Here is an 18199-nt window from a genome sequence, read left to right as displayed (position 1 = left end):
TAAGAAATTATTGGTGTAGAAATATTCACGCTAAACATGAATTCGCAGATTGAATGTCACCGCGAAGATCGCGAAAATATGAAGCCCGCGAATATTTCTACATAGACAGTACCAGGTGTTCTATATTTTTCTAAATTTAGCATTGGAAATTAAAAAAAACCCTTTTAGTTCAAAAATGGACCTATAAGGTACATAAATAATGTTTAAAGAAAAGAGAAGAAAGTAAAACAAAAGATTGACTATTCTTTGCTTTGAACCTATGTCCTTGGTTTGAATTCGGTTGACAGTAATTCTAGTCTATATGAATTCCGTTTCAAAACAGACAATATGCATATGGAGACTGACATTTAAATAAAATATACGCTTTTGTGGTCATTAATTTCCACACTGCTCTATACTATAAAAGTTTCCAAAGTTATATCTGTAAATGGTTAACTGAAGTACAAAGCAGCTATGTATTGGTGTAAAAATATGTCATGATTATACTCATTTATTTTTTTCATTTCCAGTAACATTTGCATAAAGCTGGTTTGAACTGAAATGTAACATTTGCGTAAAAGTGGTCTTAATTGAAATGATGCTTAAATCAAATAAAGACATGACTGTTTCGCATACAATACACCATTTTAATAATATAATATTGATATTTCTTTGTAAGGAATGATATGTATGCATTATGAATACTGCCCTTATATTTTGTTACAATTTTCAGACATGCATTATTGTCATATTCCAAAAATCTTATCTTTTCTGCCTTATTCAACTCACAGCTTCATTTAGAAAATACAACTATACTGAATAAATTATATTATGTTTACATCGGTAAATGCCAATTTAATATTAACTTACACTGAACATTAAAAGTTGTTGATCTAGTCAGTTGTGCGGGACTCACTAATGCTGGATGAGTAACTATACATTGTATACTTTGCCCATTGTCTGCAGCTGTCACCTGCCTAGTATACGTAGAAACGACTGTAAATGTTTCTGTTGCATCATCGGCTGTGTTTGTTGTACTGCCACTATATGTCACACCTTGATATAACCAGGATATACTGGCTGCTGGTCTACATCCACTTGTTGTACATCTTACCGTTACAGAACTACCAGCTGATACAACAGATGTCTGTGAAACTGTTGGCTGACTAGGCTTTACTGAAAGAAAGAAAATAAGAATCCTTAAAGAAAGCCCAAAACAACAAAATTGAAAATGTTGCAGGCTTGGAAAGACAGAAATAACCGTTATTAAAAGAAATTTGTTGTTTCAACAATCTACTTATTAAGCCTAAATATCTACATAGCTATTACGACTGCCATCTATGCTAAAGTTACAGCAAAACTTTTATTATTTCATAAGTCATATTACAAAAACTACATATACATGATCGTAAAAATACATTCAACTAATAGGCCTCTGATTCTGTAAATTAATCATCATTATCATGATTCGTTTGAATTGAAAAAATGAATTCCTCATGAAGTTGCGGTGAAAGTTTTGTGAAATTTGACATTTTTGCAAAAAAGATAGTTTGTTTAATAATATCCTAGGATGCAAAGTTACAAAGACTTAAAGCATCAAAATTAGGCATATGCTTTTTATGCACTGCGCTTCTTTTAATATGCACAGTTCAAAGATGATACTTTAAATACATTTGTGAAATGCTCTGAACAAAATTTATGCATACAAAATCTCCAATGGCAAACTCTCCAAAACTATGGAATGGTTTTTGAGAATGAGATACATACCTCCCTCCATCCCTCCCTACCTATCCCAGTCACTAAGCAAAAGTTATTGACAAAAAAAACAAACGGACAAACAACTGCAAGTATGAGAAATTCATTGTGTTAAATTCACTGCAGTGTGTCCTTGTCCATTATAAGAAAAATAGTTTTAAGCTTAATACTCACAACTTAGGAAAAGTAACACAGATTTGTTATTTGATCCAACTTGAGCACTATCAGCTTGTGGATAGTACGATCTACATATCAAATATTTCCTATCATCTGATCTAGCAGGTGTAAATGTAGGTTGTAAGGTGACAGTGTATGTACCGTCACTTTGTAACGTCCCTGAACTTGTAGTGGACAACTGGTTAGAGCTAGATATACTGTTCTTATACCAGGTTACCGTTGGTGAGGGATATCCTCCAGTCGAAGTACATTGTATTGTCAGAGATTGTCCTTCATTTCCGTAAACAACTTCACGACTAGCATTCAACTGCACAACATTTGAAATCACTGGTGTAGTAGGTGAAGCTGAAATTATCATCGAAATATAATCGATAAATAATACAAAGTTTATCTTATTGAAATAAAATATATATATGTCTCGAAAAAACAACATCAGCAAAACCGAAACAAACAAACAAACAAACAAAAACAAAAACAACACAATAACAAACAAAACAAACAAACACATGAATTAAGCGAAAGCATTACTTACAAAACACAATTCTTTCTTAAAATTCAAATTATGCAAGATGTTTTAATGGTGCAAAGATATAAATCAGGTTACTGTCTACCACAATTGCTACACGAACATAAAGTTTGTAAAATTGTATACCTATCATACATTGAGTGTTGCATAAATTATGTTTCTTACCATGAACACCATAATCAATTTATAAAAAATGAGTGGATTTGAGGGTTGTCATTGCATATATCAAAGTAAATTATCCTAAAATCCGAGACAATATCTGAAGTTGTTTAACAATAGAAAATCAACAAAAATATTTGAATTGAAGAATCACAACTAACATACCTATTTTGAATGATCCTGTAAGTGGAGCAGCTTGTGTGATTGTTGTAACAACAATGCTGTATGTATACGACCCATCATCTAAAGAGTTCCTAGAAGTCCACACACATCTATAGTAGCCTGTATACTGTGAACTACTTGAACATGCTGTAGATCCTGATATCTGGATGGCGCTATTCTGTTCAAATATAATATATAAGCTCTAATCATCATGCAATATGTTGATGATTTAAAGTTATTTTTATTTTTGATCATTTTCTTTTTTCTTTGACCCTTTTTTTGTCTATATTATATATGCTTGTTTTGACATACATGCTAATCTATATCGTCTCACCATGGTCACCATTATATCTAGCAGTTATTTAGCATACTTATTGAAATCAAAGCCTACATACAAGCTCTAGCGTAGATTATATATTAATAAGGATAGTTGACAGAAATTATCGGAGCAATAGCCTGAAACGTATACTAGTATATACAGTTATAAAGTACACATCCTGCATATCGCGAAGAAAACTTCATTTCTGTAAATGATTTCACAATGTATTTTTATTTTCGTTACATAATCACATAAAAGGAAGTTGATATAAACTGTTTCGTTTGTTGTCCCATGAAGTGTCCTACACATACGACATTGTTCGCATACTTCAGTTTCACGGTGATGATTTACGAAGTGATTTTGTGGTGCAATAAGCATTTTAAGACTGAAATATGAATGTTGATTTCATATCCCCTCATTGACAACCTTCTTAATAATTTATTAAACTTGTGGATATACATATTTCTTCTTCCAGAGAACACATTTTCCGTATCATCTTCCTTTAATTTGTTTGACAATTTAAATCGCCAAGCTTGTTGGTTTAAGAATTCAAGTACTTTCTAATGAAGATGATGCTTAAAGCACGTGTTAGATAGACGTATGAGCTGCAGTGAAAAAAATCTGGACACTGTCATATAAGAATTAATAGAGTTGTAATGCTATCACATGGTTTCACATATTCTTGCATTATTTCTTTTCTACTCGAATATAATTCATAAAACTTGAATACTAGAATACACATACACATTGATAATTCTTAAAAATTCTTTAGTTTTTGATACATGAATTTACCCTAGGATTTTTAACGTTCTCAAATTATAAATACAATGTACCTGTCTTTTAAATGTAACAGTAAGTGTTGGTGAGGCAGGATATAGTTTATTTACTGTTATCTGTACTTTCTTTCCACTTGTAACGCTGTGTGTAGCTGATGATGCTTTACCTAAAATATCAAAATATCACTGAAATTCAATATGTTAGGGAAACGCAAAGAAAATGTGTTTATGCAATTATAACACAGTTAATCTCCTATGATTTGAAATTTTAGTTCACCAGCCTATGCACAAGCCGTTGATATTTTACAGTACTGAATATGTTTTGCTTTTGATCCCTCGAAAGCATTAATCACAACAAAATTACATGAAAATTGCAGACTCGGTTTGATTGAGTCTGTTCATGGGGGATAATGCGCTTTGAAGTACGGGAACCAACATATTACCGAATAGCCGACTGTTTCCCATCTCCAAAGCGCAGCGCATTTGGCACACGGCAAAGCTGGGCCCACGTTTGAATTTACCGAAATAGTTTGTAAATGGAGTAAAATTATCGTGAAGAATTATATCTTCTGTGTCGATGGACCAAAGGATTATGTGAAAATATTGGAAATGGAATAAAATACATGGTGATGTTGAGGGTAGGTGTGCGGATATTTTACGGCGAACATTTTTATCTTGTGTATTATTATAGACGTTGAAATATGATTTTTTTTTTCAAAACGGCTTATATTAAGTGTTTTTATATATATATGAACAGTACATGTGCTGAGATTGACAAATATACATTTTATTTGGATTATAAAGGCGTTTTAAGCTCCACACCCCAAGTGTGTGTGAAGGCTTATGGCTTGTCTGATAACGCTTGTAAACTTTTGAGCAGTTATCTCCAAAAGCGGAAACAAAGGGTTAAACTAGGGTATTATACCAGCCAGTGGGATAATATTATTAAGGGTGTCCCTCAAGGATCAATATTAGGCGGATGATAAAACTTTGTCCTTCTGGCATAAAAATGATACAGTTGTCAAATCTGCCCTTGAGGATGATAGTAATATCCTCATAAATTGGTTTAAATCCAACCAAATGCAGACAAATCCTGAAAGGTTTCAAGCTATTTCAGTAGGGGTTAAGTTACATACTGAAATTGAGTCATTTGATATAAGCGGCAGCACTATCCCATGTGATGAACAGGTCAAATTACTAGGAGTAGATATTGACTATCAATTAAATTTTGATGCCCAGGTATCAGCCATTTGCCAAATAGCTGCAAAACAGTTAAATGTCCTGCAAAGATTAAGTAAATTCCTATCTGTATCTACCAGGCTTATCATATTTAAATCTTTTATCATGTCAAACTTCAATTACTGTCCGATAGTGTGGCATTTCTGTAGTAAAACCTACACTGACAAACTTGAAAAACTCCAGTACAGGGCCTTACGCATTATTTTCAATGTTTTTACATCATCATACGAAAGTCTCCTTAATAAGGTTAAACTACCCACACTCCATTTAAGCAGGTTAAAAACAATTGTCATCGACGCTTTCAAGTGCTTACATAATATATCACCAAAATATATTCAAAACTTGGCCAAGTTTAAGACCTTTGTTTACAATTGCAGGTTTGATCATACACTTGAAGTGCCTACAGTACGAAACCACGTGGAATGGATAGAACGCCTTTCGTTTTGAGGCTGCACGGATGTGGAACAGCCTCCCTAGTGACATCAGAAGAGTAGAAAACTTCAAAGAATTTGGGAGGCTGGTTGGCACCTGGACAGGCCCAAAATGTAAGTGTTCAATGTGTCGTTTGTAGCCTTTTGTTAAACACTTTGGTGTTTAACATGTGCTTGCATGTGTTTAACATGTGTTTATATGTGCTTCTATGTATAGTCTTTAGATGTTGCAACGTTATGATTATAAAATGCTTAGTGTTACTTTTAATTTGCATTATGTGATAGTCCCGTGCATTTTCCTTGTTTTTATATATATGTCTATTTTTATCTATTATATTTCTTTTACAGGTATGTACATACGTGTATATGTATAACTTACTTTTTTGTATTATTTTTCTTGAAACTTTTGTAGATTTACACTTATTTTTAATTTTAATTTCATGTACTTAGATGTGCTTATGCTTATTTTTATACATGTCTGTCTTTAGCTAATATATAACACTTTTACAGGAATGTGCATTATTTATATATATCTGTTATTTGTTTTATCTTGCTCGTAATTCTTGCAACTTTTAAACATGCTATGGTGCTATAGTATCTTAAATCCATGTATTTAGATGTGCTTATGCTTATAATTTTTAGTTGCTTTAATGTCTTAATCCCATGTACTTAAATGTGCTTATGCTTATATTTTATTTTAGCTGCTTTACTTTTGTTAATACATACATTTGTATACTATTGTTTGTCGGAAAATAGCTCATGAGCTAGTGTTTTCTTTTTAAATGTATCCGACGTAAAATAAATTTTCTTGTATCTTTCTTGTATCTTGTTATTTGTTATTTCGATGTATCATATTCCCCAGAAGCGAGTAATTCTAGATAGACTTAAGGAAACGTAATATTCTAGTTGTCTCCCCTATCCTCTGCTAATGTAAACTTTTTGCTACATTAAAATAAAATGTTGGTTCGGTATAATAAATAATAACACAGTATCTCTCTATTGCTCTGAAACACATGTATTATTCAAATTGATAACTATCTTACATTATTAAAATAATGAAAGTAAATTAAACTGAAAATAAATTGTATCTTAGTGTAGCTTTGTACAAAAACAACTTACATTCAACGTTTAAACGTTTTAGCTGACTCTCATCAAATCCATTTTTACATTTATAATCTCCTTCATCAGTTATGCTAGTGTTGTGTATTGTCAATGTCAATGATGATGTTCTCCTGGTTTCTGTATATTTATTGTTGTCTTCTGGTCTTACAACACCTCCATTTATTACAATATCTTTGTTCAATCCATACCAGCTAGTATAGCCAATACTACCAGTAAACTGACATGTTAGGACTGTATTGTCCCCACAGTTACCAGCACTTGGTACTAGAATAGTTGTTGTACCTTCAACTAAATAGAATAATAAAACAATGAAACTGATCCCATATTACAACATCTGTATCAAATTCATACCAGTCAATATCTCCAATATTACCAGTAACATAACATGTTAGAACTGTATCTTCATCACACTGTTAATATAATGTTAAAGCTGTGTGTTCTTAATTAAAATATTATCCTTTTCTTTTTCTACATTTATTTATGCATTTTAATGTATGTGTTAAGTTTTATTTTTACTAACGATGTGTATTTAACAGTGTTGTTTGTCTAGTGGAATCTGTTTGAGATTGGCATTTTGTACATGCAGTACATACTTAAATATGAAAATATACGTGCCATTAGGGTAGTTATCATTTATAATTGTATCATAGTTTGGGGACCTTTCTGTTGAAAATGTGTCAGAGTTAAATCGTATACATATACATGCACAGTGCGGTAACTGGAGTGCAGGTATCAGTTACCCGCACTCCAGATCATGCCCATTGATTGGTTCATTTTTGCTGGGGTTTACATATTGTGACGGCAGAGAAAGGGAAAGCGGCAGAAATATCATATTCAGATGTTCGTTCATTGGTTCATTTTTGCCGGGGTTTCATATTGTGACAACAGGGAACGTGCTTTTATGTTTGACTATGATACAAAAGAGAAAGAACACCAAAACACTCGGCAATCTGATTAATACTCGGGGGCTACGCCCCCTCGTACAAATCAGATAGCCTCGTGTTTCGGTGCTCTTTCTATTACATATAATATGAATAAATACTGGTTGTCGTTTTCAATCTTTAATCCTTAAACGCAAAATGTGTATCGTATTAGGTCAACATATTCTCCTCTCACACCAACCTGCACTTTACTTCAGTCATTCAAAATCTATTTGTCCCGTTATCCTATTATTATACTCCTATAGTATCATGTACTAATTGTTCACAATTGTTTACACAAAGTGATATTTATGGGTACGGTAATGCATTATTGCATTCCGTCACCGTATCCGACTTGCCTTTTACCTCTGTAGGTTCTAATCCCGACAGGCACTTTGGATTCTTTCATGTGAGGAAGCTATCCAGCTAGCTTACGGAACGTCGGTGGTTCTATTCAGGTTTAACAATCTATCAAATGTCTGTGCGAAGGGCCTGAGCTAGCTAATGACCGGCAAACGTCAATGGCGCCCAACGTTCATGATTGGTGTACAGAATAACTGCATTGCCATACAACTAGATAGAAGGATCTCATCTTTGAAATTACAGTTGTGTTTATCAAGTTATTTATTTTGTCATTAGGAACCTACTGCTCATTGTGACGTCACGGCGGTATCCTGCTATTCATTGGATATATTATCTACACATTCGGTATATCTTGTTTATTTACATCGAGCACGTGTGCACGGAATTAGAATTTCATCATGGTTTGATATTGGGCCCCACATATGTCAATTCTTCCGATAACATATATGGATGTTGATACATATATGGATGTTGATTCGTATTTCCAGGAGTTTATTGTTGCCACGGACTATTAATAAGAATGTTTTGACAAGGGTTTAATTAATAATGTTTATTGTTGTACAATGGTGGATAAGAAAGTATTCATTACACAAATGCCAACGGTGTTCAAAGTATTTACAATATGTTATTTTGTATAACATGTATTAACCATGTTTGTTGATACTGAGTAGGACGTTATAAATTTGCACCTAGAAATCCGAAGCATTCAAAATTTAAATGTTATTCGCCATTTTTTTTTTAATTTTTGATAGCAGGAAGTTTAAGTTTAAAGGTTAACACGGTGACAAGCAGCAGACAACAGAAAACAATAAACTTGATCAAAAATGTAGGAAAAAAATGGGAAAATGTAGCAAAGTTTAGTAAAAAAAAAAAGGCAAATATGTTATTTCAAATCATACATTGTATCTGAACTGTAACATAAATGTCATTTGTGCGTGTTTTAATTTTTTCTTTCTTTAACTGTTGATACATAGTGCATGTGTACATATGATTTTCAATTTATAGGCAAGAAATGATTAATCATTTATCTAATATTGCTTCAGTTTTGTATCTTTAAAACTCTATTAAGCTATTATAAATAGATAACAATGGTAGGATACTACGACATCGCGCACGAAAAAAATGCCCCCAATCGGACAAATGTTTGTAAACATTCCGTCGATTCTAAGGTCAAATATGTTTTCATTTTTAAAAAATCGTTAGAATATAAAAAATAACGCAGCACACCGAATATTGGCTTTATTACCTTATATATTTTTTTTTTAAAGTTTTACGCTTAGTTAAGTCCTGAAAACGGGATATATCCAAACAAAATAAATTCCGTTTTCAGGCTTAAGGTAGCACACCCCGAATGGGCACTATAAGGAACTGTAAAATTGACAACATAGGACAGTTATATGCTTTAAATGTCACCTGTATGCAAAATTTAAACAAAATTTACCGTGTGGTTTATGATAAATGGACATTTTTTTAACTAAAACTTTGCCATAAGAAGGGCTTTTTCAGATATGAGGAAACTAAATAATCTATAATATCATCATTATGAAAAATGTTTTCCTATTGCTCATTGTTAAGAAACAAATAATGACATTTAGGTAACAAATTAAACAAGCAAAATGATTGTTTTTAAACGAAATGTTTTTAATATGTATAAAAATGTAACCCTACCCCACCCAGTTTTAACACTTATTTGACCATTTCCATGTGTAAAAACCTTTTTTTTAAAATATCCCTAAAAATTTCCACAATGAGGGGCTGTTTTCAAAGTTTGCCTAAATTTTATTAAATTATATTGGTTGGTCTTGCAAAATATAAAATACTTTTACCGTGTAGTTTTTATTTTATTAAACTTTGAAAATATCTGGTATCATATATGCTATTAAATTTGGTATTATTTAGTAAATAAATACCTACAAAAATTACATAATTAAAATGAAACACTTTTTTCTTCCATTAGGGATCTGAGAGATTAATAAAAAATGTTAAAAAGAAAAAAAAGAAAGAAAGAAAAGTTGCCCCTTCCGGGGTTTGAACCCACGCCCCTCAGTTTCAATACATTTTACAGTGATTCTAGCATATTTGAATACTCTTCACAGTGGAGATAGTGCATTAGGGTTGTACTACCTTAAACCAGAGAGTAAAACTTTAAAATATATTTTTCATATTAAGTCAGTGTAGATTCCAAATTGAATTTATTGAACGAGTTTGGTAAAATTATGTTATGCGAGCCTCTGTTGAACACAATATTACTTTATTCAACGAGTTAAATATAAATAATTAGAAATGAACCTACACGAATATAATATTTCATTCATCACATGCCCAAAATGAAGACAAAAATAATATTTTTCATTACGCTAACAACAAGCGAGTCTTTACGCTATGTTTGTACAACTAAGAAAATGTATACACGGTCGTGCAATACCGTGTTTACGGAGTCGCAAAAGCGGCACGGAAGTGCCCGTCATATCATTATTTTATTTTGATCTTTCAATGGATGCTTACAATTTTACTGAACGCTAACTCAAGTATCGATGTATTTTTGAGATGTGTTTTTCAAAAAAACCTTTGAAATGTAAACACCTGTATAAGGTCAAATCAACGTAATATTTATTAAATTGATGAACATGTATGCCTCATTTTCTAGATGGTTATGTTTTAACCTTTTCCTTATTCTATTCCATTATCTTGAAAATATATATGGGCACAGTCATGCGATTTGGGGTCTTAATGACATTTTTATCGATTTTGAGATTTTTACATCAAATTAAAGCTCATGAAATATGCTTTCCAGCGATATAATTCATATGCAAAAAAAATTATTATTTTTTTCAATATGACTTATTTCACAACGTCATGTTGAAACTTATTGACGTTGTTGTTGTCGTCGCTAAATTGACGTCAATGTTTCCCATTTATCACGTCATCGTTTCCCGCTTTTCTTGCATCAGGTGTGTTCAAATGATTATACTATTTATTGACGAGGGAAAAACATATTAGGCCATATTAACTTGAAATAATGAATAAGTAAATGGTATGGCAGTGGTACATTTTTATATGATTTTATTATCATGGCCAAAGAGATTTTTTTCTGAGTACGTGAGTTTGTAACATTTTTCGAAATGTTTATTCAATGGAGATGTCTGTTAAAACATCAAACGGATATAAGATTCTTGAAACAAAAAAAAAATAAAGTTTTATCAATCAATAATTTTTATTTCTCTATTTTAACATTTGCTTCAAATTGTGTACACCACAAACTCGTCTCTATACGCTGGTCTGACGTATGGCCGTACGGAGTTGTTAAGGTAGGTTTGCCGCGTTGACTAAAGGGGCCCACTTTGGTTGTATTGGTTCTGGTCTGACAGCCAATTCAAAACGCGAGGGACTGATTCTTTAAAATAGAAATCTTTTCCTCACTTTGATCATAGATTGAAATTTCCGCACGGTAACAATACCTGGTTCGTCTTGCAGTAAACCGGAAAAGTACTGATATTTTCCTGAAATTAAAACTCATCATCTCATTTCTGCTAAGCAATATTAAGCTTATTATGAAAGTTATACTGATTAAATCATATTTTTTAACTCAGTTACGAGAACTTCTTTCCTATTTATATTATTCTTATCATAATTATTTCTATTATTTATTTGTAACATCATTACTACCACTATGTTAGTATTATAAGTATAATATTATTATTATTATTATTAAAGCAGTATATGTATGTTGCATCTGTTTACTACCTTATTCCTTTCACTGCTTTAAATTTTCCATCTAAGAATGACTTCCAATTTGCTCCATGCCCATTGTGGAAAAACGGACAGCAACATTTGTTTTGAATGATTTTGTTTACAACATTTTCAAGCTGTCCAAGGGTCTCTACAAATCTGTTCGTCTATATACTCGCTTGATGTGGGCGAAGCCGGAATCTACTAAACATCCGGGCGTGTCCTGTTTTCAATATAACAAGGCCTAAAACATTTTAGCATGCTAATTTTAAAGGTGTAAATTGCTGCACATTGTTTTTTCATACTAAAAAATCTTTGTCAGGTTAGAAACGAGAATTTCTAGCATGTCATTTAGGCACAAAGCATTTTTGAGTAAAACTAACAATGAATGTTTTTTTAATATTTTCCGAAATAACATAAACTTAAATATCAAGCGCCAATTTGTTTTTTTAAAAATTTCTAGATGCCTTTTAGCGGTTTTATTGTTCGTGATGTTCTTGGTTTCAAGAAGAACATAGCACGGTGTCTTTTATAAAAACCGCTTTCATTCATCGGGCCATTGGGATTCGCAATTTTAATTTAACTCAAGGTGCGTACATTAAAAGCGATTTTCAGCCCGATAATGTATGATTAATCTGTTCCTATTTTTTTTTTTTTTTGAGTAAATCAAAATTAAATTATAGATTCCGTTTGATTCCGTTTTTAAACGGTGCACGTAGAATCACTCGTGGCGTAAAGAATATTACCAACTTACCTGGAATTTGCATTAAGTATTCTATCACTTTTCATTCTGACCAGTCCATTTTTACTTCTCCACATAAAATAAGCAAGCACATACTTATTTTTGTTCTGCCTGAAATGAAAATTCACTGCTTGTTTAATAAAAGCGAGAATGAATATAATTTAGTATTATCGGGGATATTTTGTTCATTTAATAACAATTAAAACACATCTATTTTTATCGCGCAGATTAATTAACTATATTTTTTATGGAATTTTAATTCAAATGCAAACTAAGCTTGAATATAAAAAAAGAGTCTTATAAAACCAAAAATATCAATATAAAAGTTGTAATGATAATAAGAGAAGTTAGTTATTTCAGTACTGTTACATTTTTAAAAGGCCCATATTATGCCTCAGATTGTGCTAATCAACTTTATTTCTCAAAAAAAAAACTTTTTGTCGGTAATTCAAGTTTTCCAGTTTCTACAAAATACTCATTTGCTATAAAAAATTAACTATCTTTAACTTCTTTTGCTCTATTAGAATTAGTATTTGTATGGAAGTCAAAAAATAACTACTCTTTTAATATTTTGCTTCTTTTACAACCACATCACTGTACACTTTTGCACTACTTTTTAGTTTGTTTAACATTGAACATGCTCTAAATATATAAATTTTTAGCATTATTAAATATGTTTTAAATTTCTAAACAATTAAAAGAAAATAATGATTTCTTCTGAAGTATAAATGCGCCTTTTTAACAGAATAGAATGTGTATAATTTACCTGGACAATTATCAGCATGGATTGAAAAACTTTTCTCGCTCTGACACAATGTTTCCTGTAGTGCCCAATCAACCATGGAAATAACTGCATCAGGGCCATGTGTTTTTGGATCCATCCTCTCCCACTGTTTTCTCGTTTTCATCCAATCAAAAAATTTCAGTTGCTTAGGGATACCGTCTATACGGAAACCAAAAAAATTTGTACTTTTCGCAATGTTTAGAAAAATACAACGGTCCCATTTGTCTGGCGTGATGTGGCAAACTCACGTTTTTGGCAAAAATCAAAAGGTAAAATGAAAGTTATTCGTCTTCCTCAGCACTTCTTCTTAAACATGTGTTGTACGGTCCCTCTCCTTTTTAAATGTAAAAAAGTTTTTTTAGCAATTTCACAACTAAAGGTTTATCAAACATTCCTGTTTACTGGAATAGTATCAAATTCCATAGCTTTTAAACGTTATACTTTCATTTAACATAATTAAAAAATCAAGAAAAAGGAGATAAACATTAAATTATTAATCTTGTTAATCAATTTTTTTACATTAATAATTCACATGTTTTAATTAATATTTTTAATGTATAATAAACTAGTACTCACCCTTTGAGCTAAAAAGAATGTGTTGTCGCATAATAGCTAAGGCCTCCAGCTTGTCTTTCCTCTGACACTGCGTCTGATATCATCTTTCTCATTCGCTCGCACGTAGCTACAGACGTCATCTTCTTGGTGTTGCTATTCTGATGTGAGGCGTGCACGTGGACCAGAGAGTTTTGAACATAGAAAGCGAGACGTGCTTGATTTGTGGAAATGGCTTCAGTACAAGTAATAAGTAATCCTTGTGCATCTGAACCTTTGTTGTATCGGACGGTTAATAAATTGGCGGAATATCATCTCGTCCCCTTGGTGCGGGGGCTTGGTGTATTCCTCTTTCATCAGCAAAGTTACTTATAAAATGTATATAACTCTTTTGTAACGTCGTCAAAGGTTTATAGCATTATGGGGTTTTTCTGCCAGTATTTCCATGTATACGTGGAGCAATACCTTCCTGAAAAAACTTGCTTACTTAAAGCTACTTAGCGTTTTTCTTCCCTATGCCATGACAAAGTAGAAATGTCTTTTTTACAAACTTCAGTTACCATGAAACGTATACTTTTCTTTTTCTCATTCTTTGACGTTTTTTACCACGTTGTGTTTTTTCTGTAGATCTTTCATCATTTATCAGACCATAATGTAAATTTCCTTTTGTTTCTTTTTCCATCTCTTTCATATTAAGTAGGTACTGATATATCTGATCTTCAGTGAATTTTCCGCTACACGCTAACCTAACAACATTTACTAGATTTATAAAGTGTAACTGCTTGCGGTCAGAATCTGGTTCAACATAATCATCACAGACTTCATCTTCATCGGACCATTCAAGCTCTTCATCCCTTTCAATGTCTTCCGAACAACCATTTGCACCAGTACTTGCGCCTCTATCCTGGTAAAGGAAGTCTCGCACCCTGCTCTCCACTATATTATTTTCCCTGATGTCTTGGACAGAACCGCTGTCGCTACTAACATCTTCCTGGATATTACAGGGTGTAGTCAACGGTGTTTCTGCCAAAATGCTCCGATAAAAGGCTCTCTAGTTCCTGAAAATAAAACACAAATGATATACTAATCCTACCTCTTTTATTAAACATATATGATTATTGAATAGAAAAATTCAATGCACAATCTTAAAATTTGATATTTTACTGTTAAACTGCTTGCTATTTGTTTAATCAGCATGTGAATATAATATAAAAAATGTCTAAAAAAATGAATGTACGGCAGGTTTTGAACCTCAACCGCCCGCACGCAAGGCGAACGGCGTAACCGTTTAGCTACAGAGGCATTAACATTCATTCAAGAAAAAATATTATATTTATACAATAGCAGTGTTTAAACTGAAACAGCGCGGTCCCAGACGACAGTTTTTAGTTTACACAATAATTGCAGCTATTTAACAAATTAGTTATCACATGTATAATGTACATGTACAATCCATATAACAAAGTTTAAGGGTTCATGTTTTTGTGAACATCTTATTCATAATTATAGACGACATCTAGGATTAGGCTCGCAAAGCCGTAAATAATTGTTTTTCTCTAAATTTATTAGATAACAAATAAACATAGCTCTAGAGAAAAAGATGAATGTCGAAACATTCATGCTAGTCTATACCTAAACCATGATAAACTTTTAATCGTTGAAAAGGGCAACAGATGTGAAAAGGGATTCATGTATTCTACTTTCGTTTTCAATTACCAACTGACCTTCAAAACATTTTTAAGATTTCTACATTCAAATGAAATCAGTTTCAAAACATAACATAGATTTGTTTAAAAAAAATACGAATAAAGAAACTTACCTCTAGCTCTTCGGCCATTTTACGCCATGAAAATACGTGTAACCTGTCGATAATAATCGTAAACAAAACTTCTAGATTAACATGTGTAATTTCGCACTTTTCTTCCGGTATGACTTTTGACGTCATTTATGACGTTTGCGCATTATGTCATTAAGACCCCAAATCGCATGACGGTGCTCATATGTATGAATTTCTTTATTATTACATACCCCAAATTCAAGTAAAAAAAATAATAATACACCATCTAACATTTAGTATAATCATTTTATAAATATCCCCTTTCTTCACTTCAAAATAATTCCATATCTATTATATATATATATATATATATATATATATATATATATATATATATATATATATATATATATATATATATATATATATATATATATATATATATATTTCATGTATAAATTACAAAAAAAAAAAATCTTTTAGAAAGTAGTATAATAAAGTACATTCCTAGTTGTATTGGGGGTTTTACTTATTTTTTAGATGATGTAGCTTTCATGAAACATAACAAGTACGTTCCATGAATAAAATACAATAAAATAATTACCTTTTGACAACGAAATAAATATTCCAATGATCAGTATGAAAACATTCATGATTATTTAAATATTACAGTTAAGATACATATATGTCTATAACGTTTAAAACTTCCTTGTATTTTTGTTTACATCAACTTCCCATGTTGATATTCCGATATTTATAAATTGAATAAAGTAGCCAGTTTTTTTTAAACATTTATTTATTCATTAATGTACCCATATATGAGGAAGTTAAATCAGCTCGGTGAATAAACATTAAATCTTATGCTTTTAAACACGACAGTAATTTTCTTATTGTTTATGTATACGTTAAAGTTTATTAGCTCCGCGCGACCAATTTAATTTTGTAAATAAGTACTAATAAACTTTAACATGCTTAGTGTTTTAAATTATTTATATAAACAGTCAATTTACTACACTGATTAAGAGTTTGTCGATTTACCAAAGTAAATATTTGACAATTCATTTGAAATACTGGTATGGTTATGTCAATAATTCTTGCATAGAAACCACTCATGCAGGAGTACAAATACAAAGAATATGCGTTAATTGATATAAATACACAGATACACAGAACGCAGCGTGCGGTGTACCGTGAACAAATTTTATCCTAGCCCACAATACAAGACGCTACGATGGTGACAATTCTATGGTACAATTTCAAAGCATCAATTTAATAAGTATATTTTACTATTAGAAGAAGTAATTTTTACTTGTGTAAGTGGATACCATTCCTGCAACATCGCAATTACGCTGTCTTGAAAAGGGTCATTTTTACGATGCATTACACGTTTTAAATCTTATTTGCGTTTTTCTTTCAGTTTATTAATCGTTTATGAATAGAAATGTGAAATGCAATATCTACTTATTACAGGCATAAGTTTCTGGTACAAATATTCTCGTCCGTTTCTGACCAAAGTTCATGATTGAATAATTTCATCTATAGTGTGGTTAAGATTAAACTTGATTATCTGGCCTTGAAAAGTTTGTACACTTGTTTTTGTTGTTGCACTCCGATGGTCTTATGTGGCTAGGTATTGTCTTTCGCTCCCTTCCGTGCTGATCTACCCTTTTATGACTATAATACCTATTCTCGTATTGAAGTTCAAAATTTAGGAAAGCATATTTTTTATGTGTCATATTTGAACACCAATTTTTAAAGACCCTGTTAAAGGATCAGATTTCGTGATGATTGATTATTCCATGAAGAATGTACATTGTGTGTATATTCTCTATCGGCTAAGGAATTTTCTGATGTCAAAACACATCTATAGTGGTTTGGATATGCTGTGCTACTTGAACAGGTACCTGGTCTAGATATTGCTGGTCTGAAGGAAATGAAATATTTTTACACTTAAAAAGTGGCAGGTCAAAAAGTGATCTAGATTGTTATATGTGATTATTCCTGATAAAAAACAAAAACAAACAAACAAACAAGAAACGAAATGAAGGTTTGTAATATAATCCAAATGATTGGTTTTTAGCACATATTTACATAATTTTGCTATTTCAATAACGTGATCTCCTCCTTTAAATGTCATTCAAAATTATTCTCTTTACGTATACGTCTTATTTTATACTTTCAACAATCTCATTTGTATTTTTGCCACAAATCCTTTTGTAACAATATAGTAACGAACATTGATTTTATTCTGATATAGAGAATTTGTTCAAAGGGGAACTTTATAAATTAAAAATGCGTTTACAAAAAAGCATAAAAAGAAACATCGTTGAATATCAGCGTATTAGGTAGGCACAGAGGTAACATGTGTGTTTTATTTATCTCGTGCGCACGAGACACTATGTCGCGGCAACGAGCTACTTAGTCATGGGAACGACATACTATGTCATGGCCAAGAGATACTAAGTCATGGGAACGAGATAATTAAGTCGTGGGCGCGAGTTACTATGTCTTTGCCACGAGATACTATGTCCTGGCCACGAGTTAACAAGTCGTGCACATGAGATAATTAAGTCGTTCCCACGACTTAGTAACTCGTGGCCAAGATATTGTACCTCATGCCACGAATTAATTATCTCGTGCCCACGACTTAATGATTTGTGGCAACGACACAGTATCTCGTGCGCACG

At 31.9% G+C, this 18199-nt stretch overlaps 1 protein-coding gene across 1 annotated transcript; it reads right to left on the bottom strand.

The window, feature by feature from the left end:
- Nucleotides 1-270: 270 nt before the first annotated feature.
- LOC132753646 (V-set and immunoglobulin domain-containing protein 10-like) lies at nt 271-16548 on the bottom strand. Its single transcript, XM_060744137.1, has 6 exons — nt 16117-16548; nt 6643-6933; nt 3911-4020; nt 2762-2936; nt 1909-2256; nt 271-1155 (listed from the first exon to the last, which is right to left on the bottom strand). The coding sequence occupies exons 1-6, from the start codon at nt 16163-16165 to the stop codon at nt 815-817; spliced, it is 1314 nt and encodes a 437-aa protein (XP_060600120.1). The 5' UTR covers nt 16166-16548; the 3' UTR covers nt 271-814.
- Nucleotides 16549-18199: the final 1651 nt, after the last annotated feature.

This window comes from Ruditapes philippinarum, unplaced genomic scaffold (assembly GCF_026571515.1).
Source record: "Ruditapes philippinarum isolate M1 unplaced genomic scaffold, ASM2657151v2 ctg14503_1_1_1_1, whole genome shotgun sequence".
Taxonomy (NCBI): domain Eukaryota; kingdom Metazoa; phylum Mollusca; class Bivalvia; order Venerida; family Veneridae; genus Ruditapes; species Ruditapes philippinarum.
This window is presented reverse-complemented; position numbering and strand designations above follow the sequence as displayed.

Excerpts from the sequence above, each read along its gene's own strand:
- LOC132753646 (XM_060744137.1), bottom strand. The coding sequence starts at position 16,165 with ATGAATGTTTTCATACTGATCATTGGAATATTTATTTCGTTGTCAAAA. Across the intron at positions 6,934-16,116 it reads ATTTATTTCGTTGTCAAAAG|TTGAAGGTACAACAACTATT; the intron begins GTAATTATTTTA and ends TATTCTATTTAG. Across the intron at positions 1,156-1,908 it reads TGTGTTACTTTTCCTAAGTT|TAAAGCCTAGTCAGCCAACA; the intron begins GTGAGTATTAAG and ends TCTTTCTTTCAG.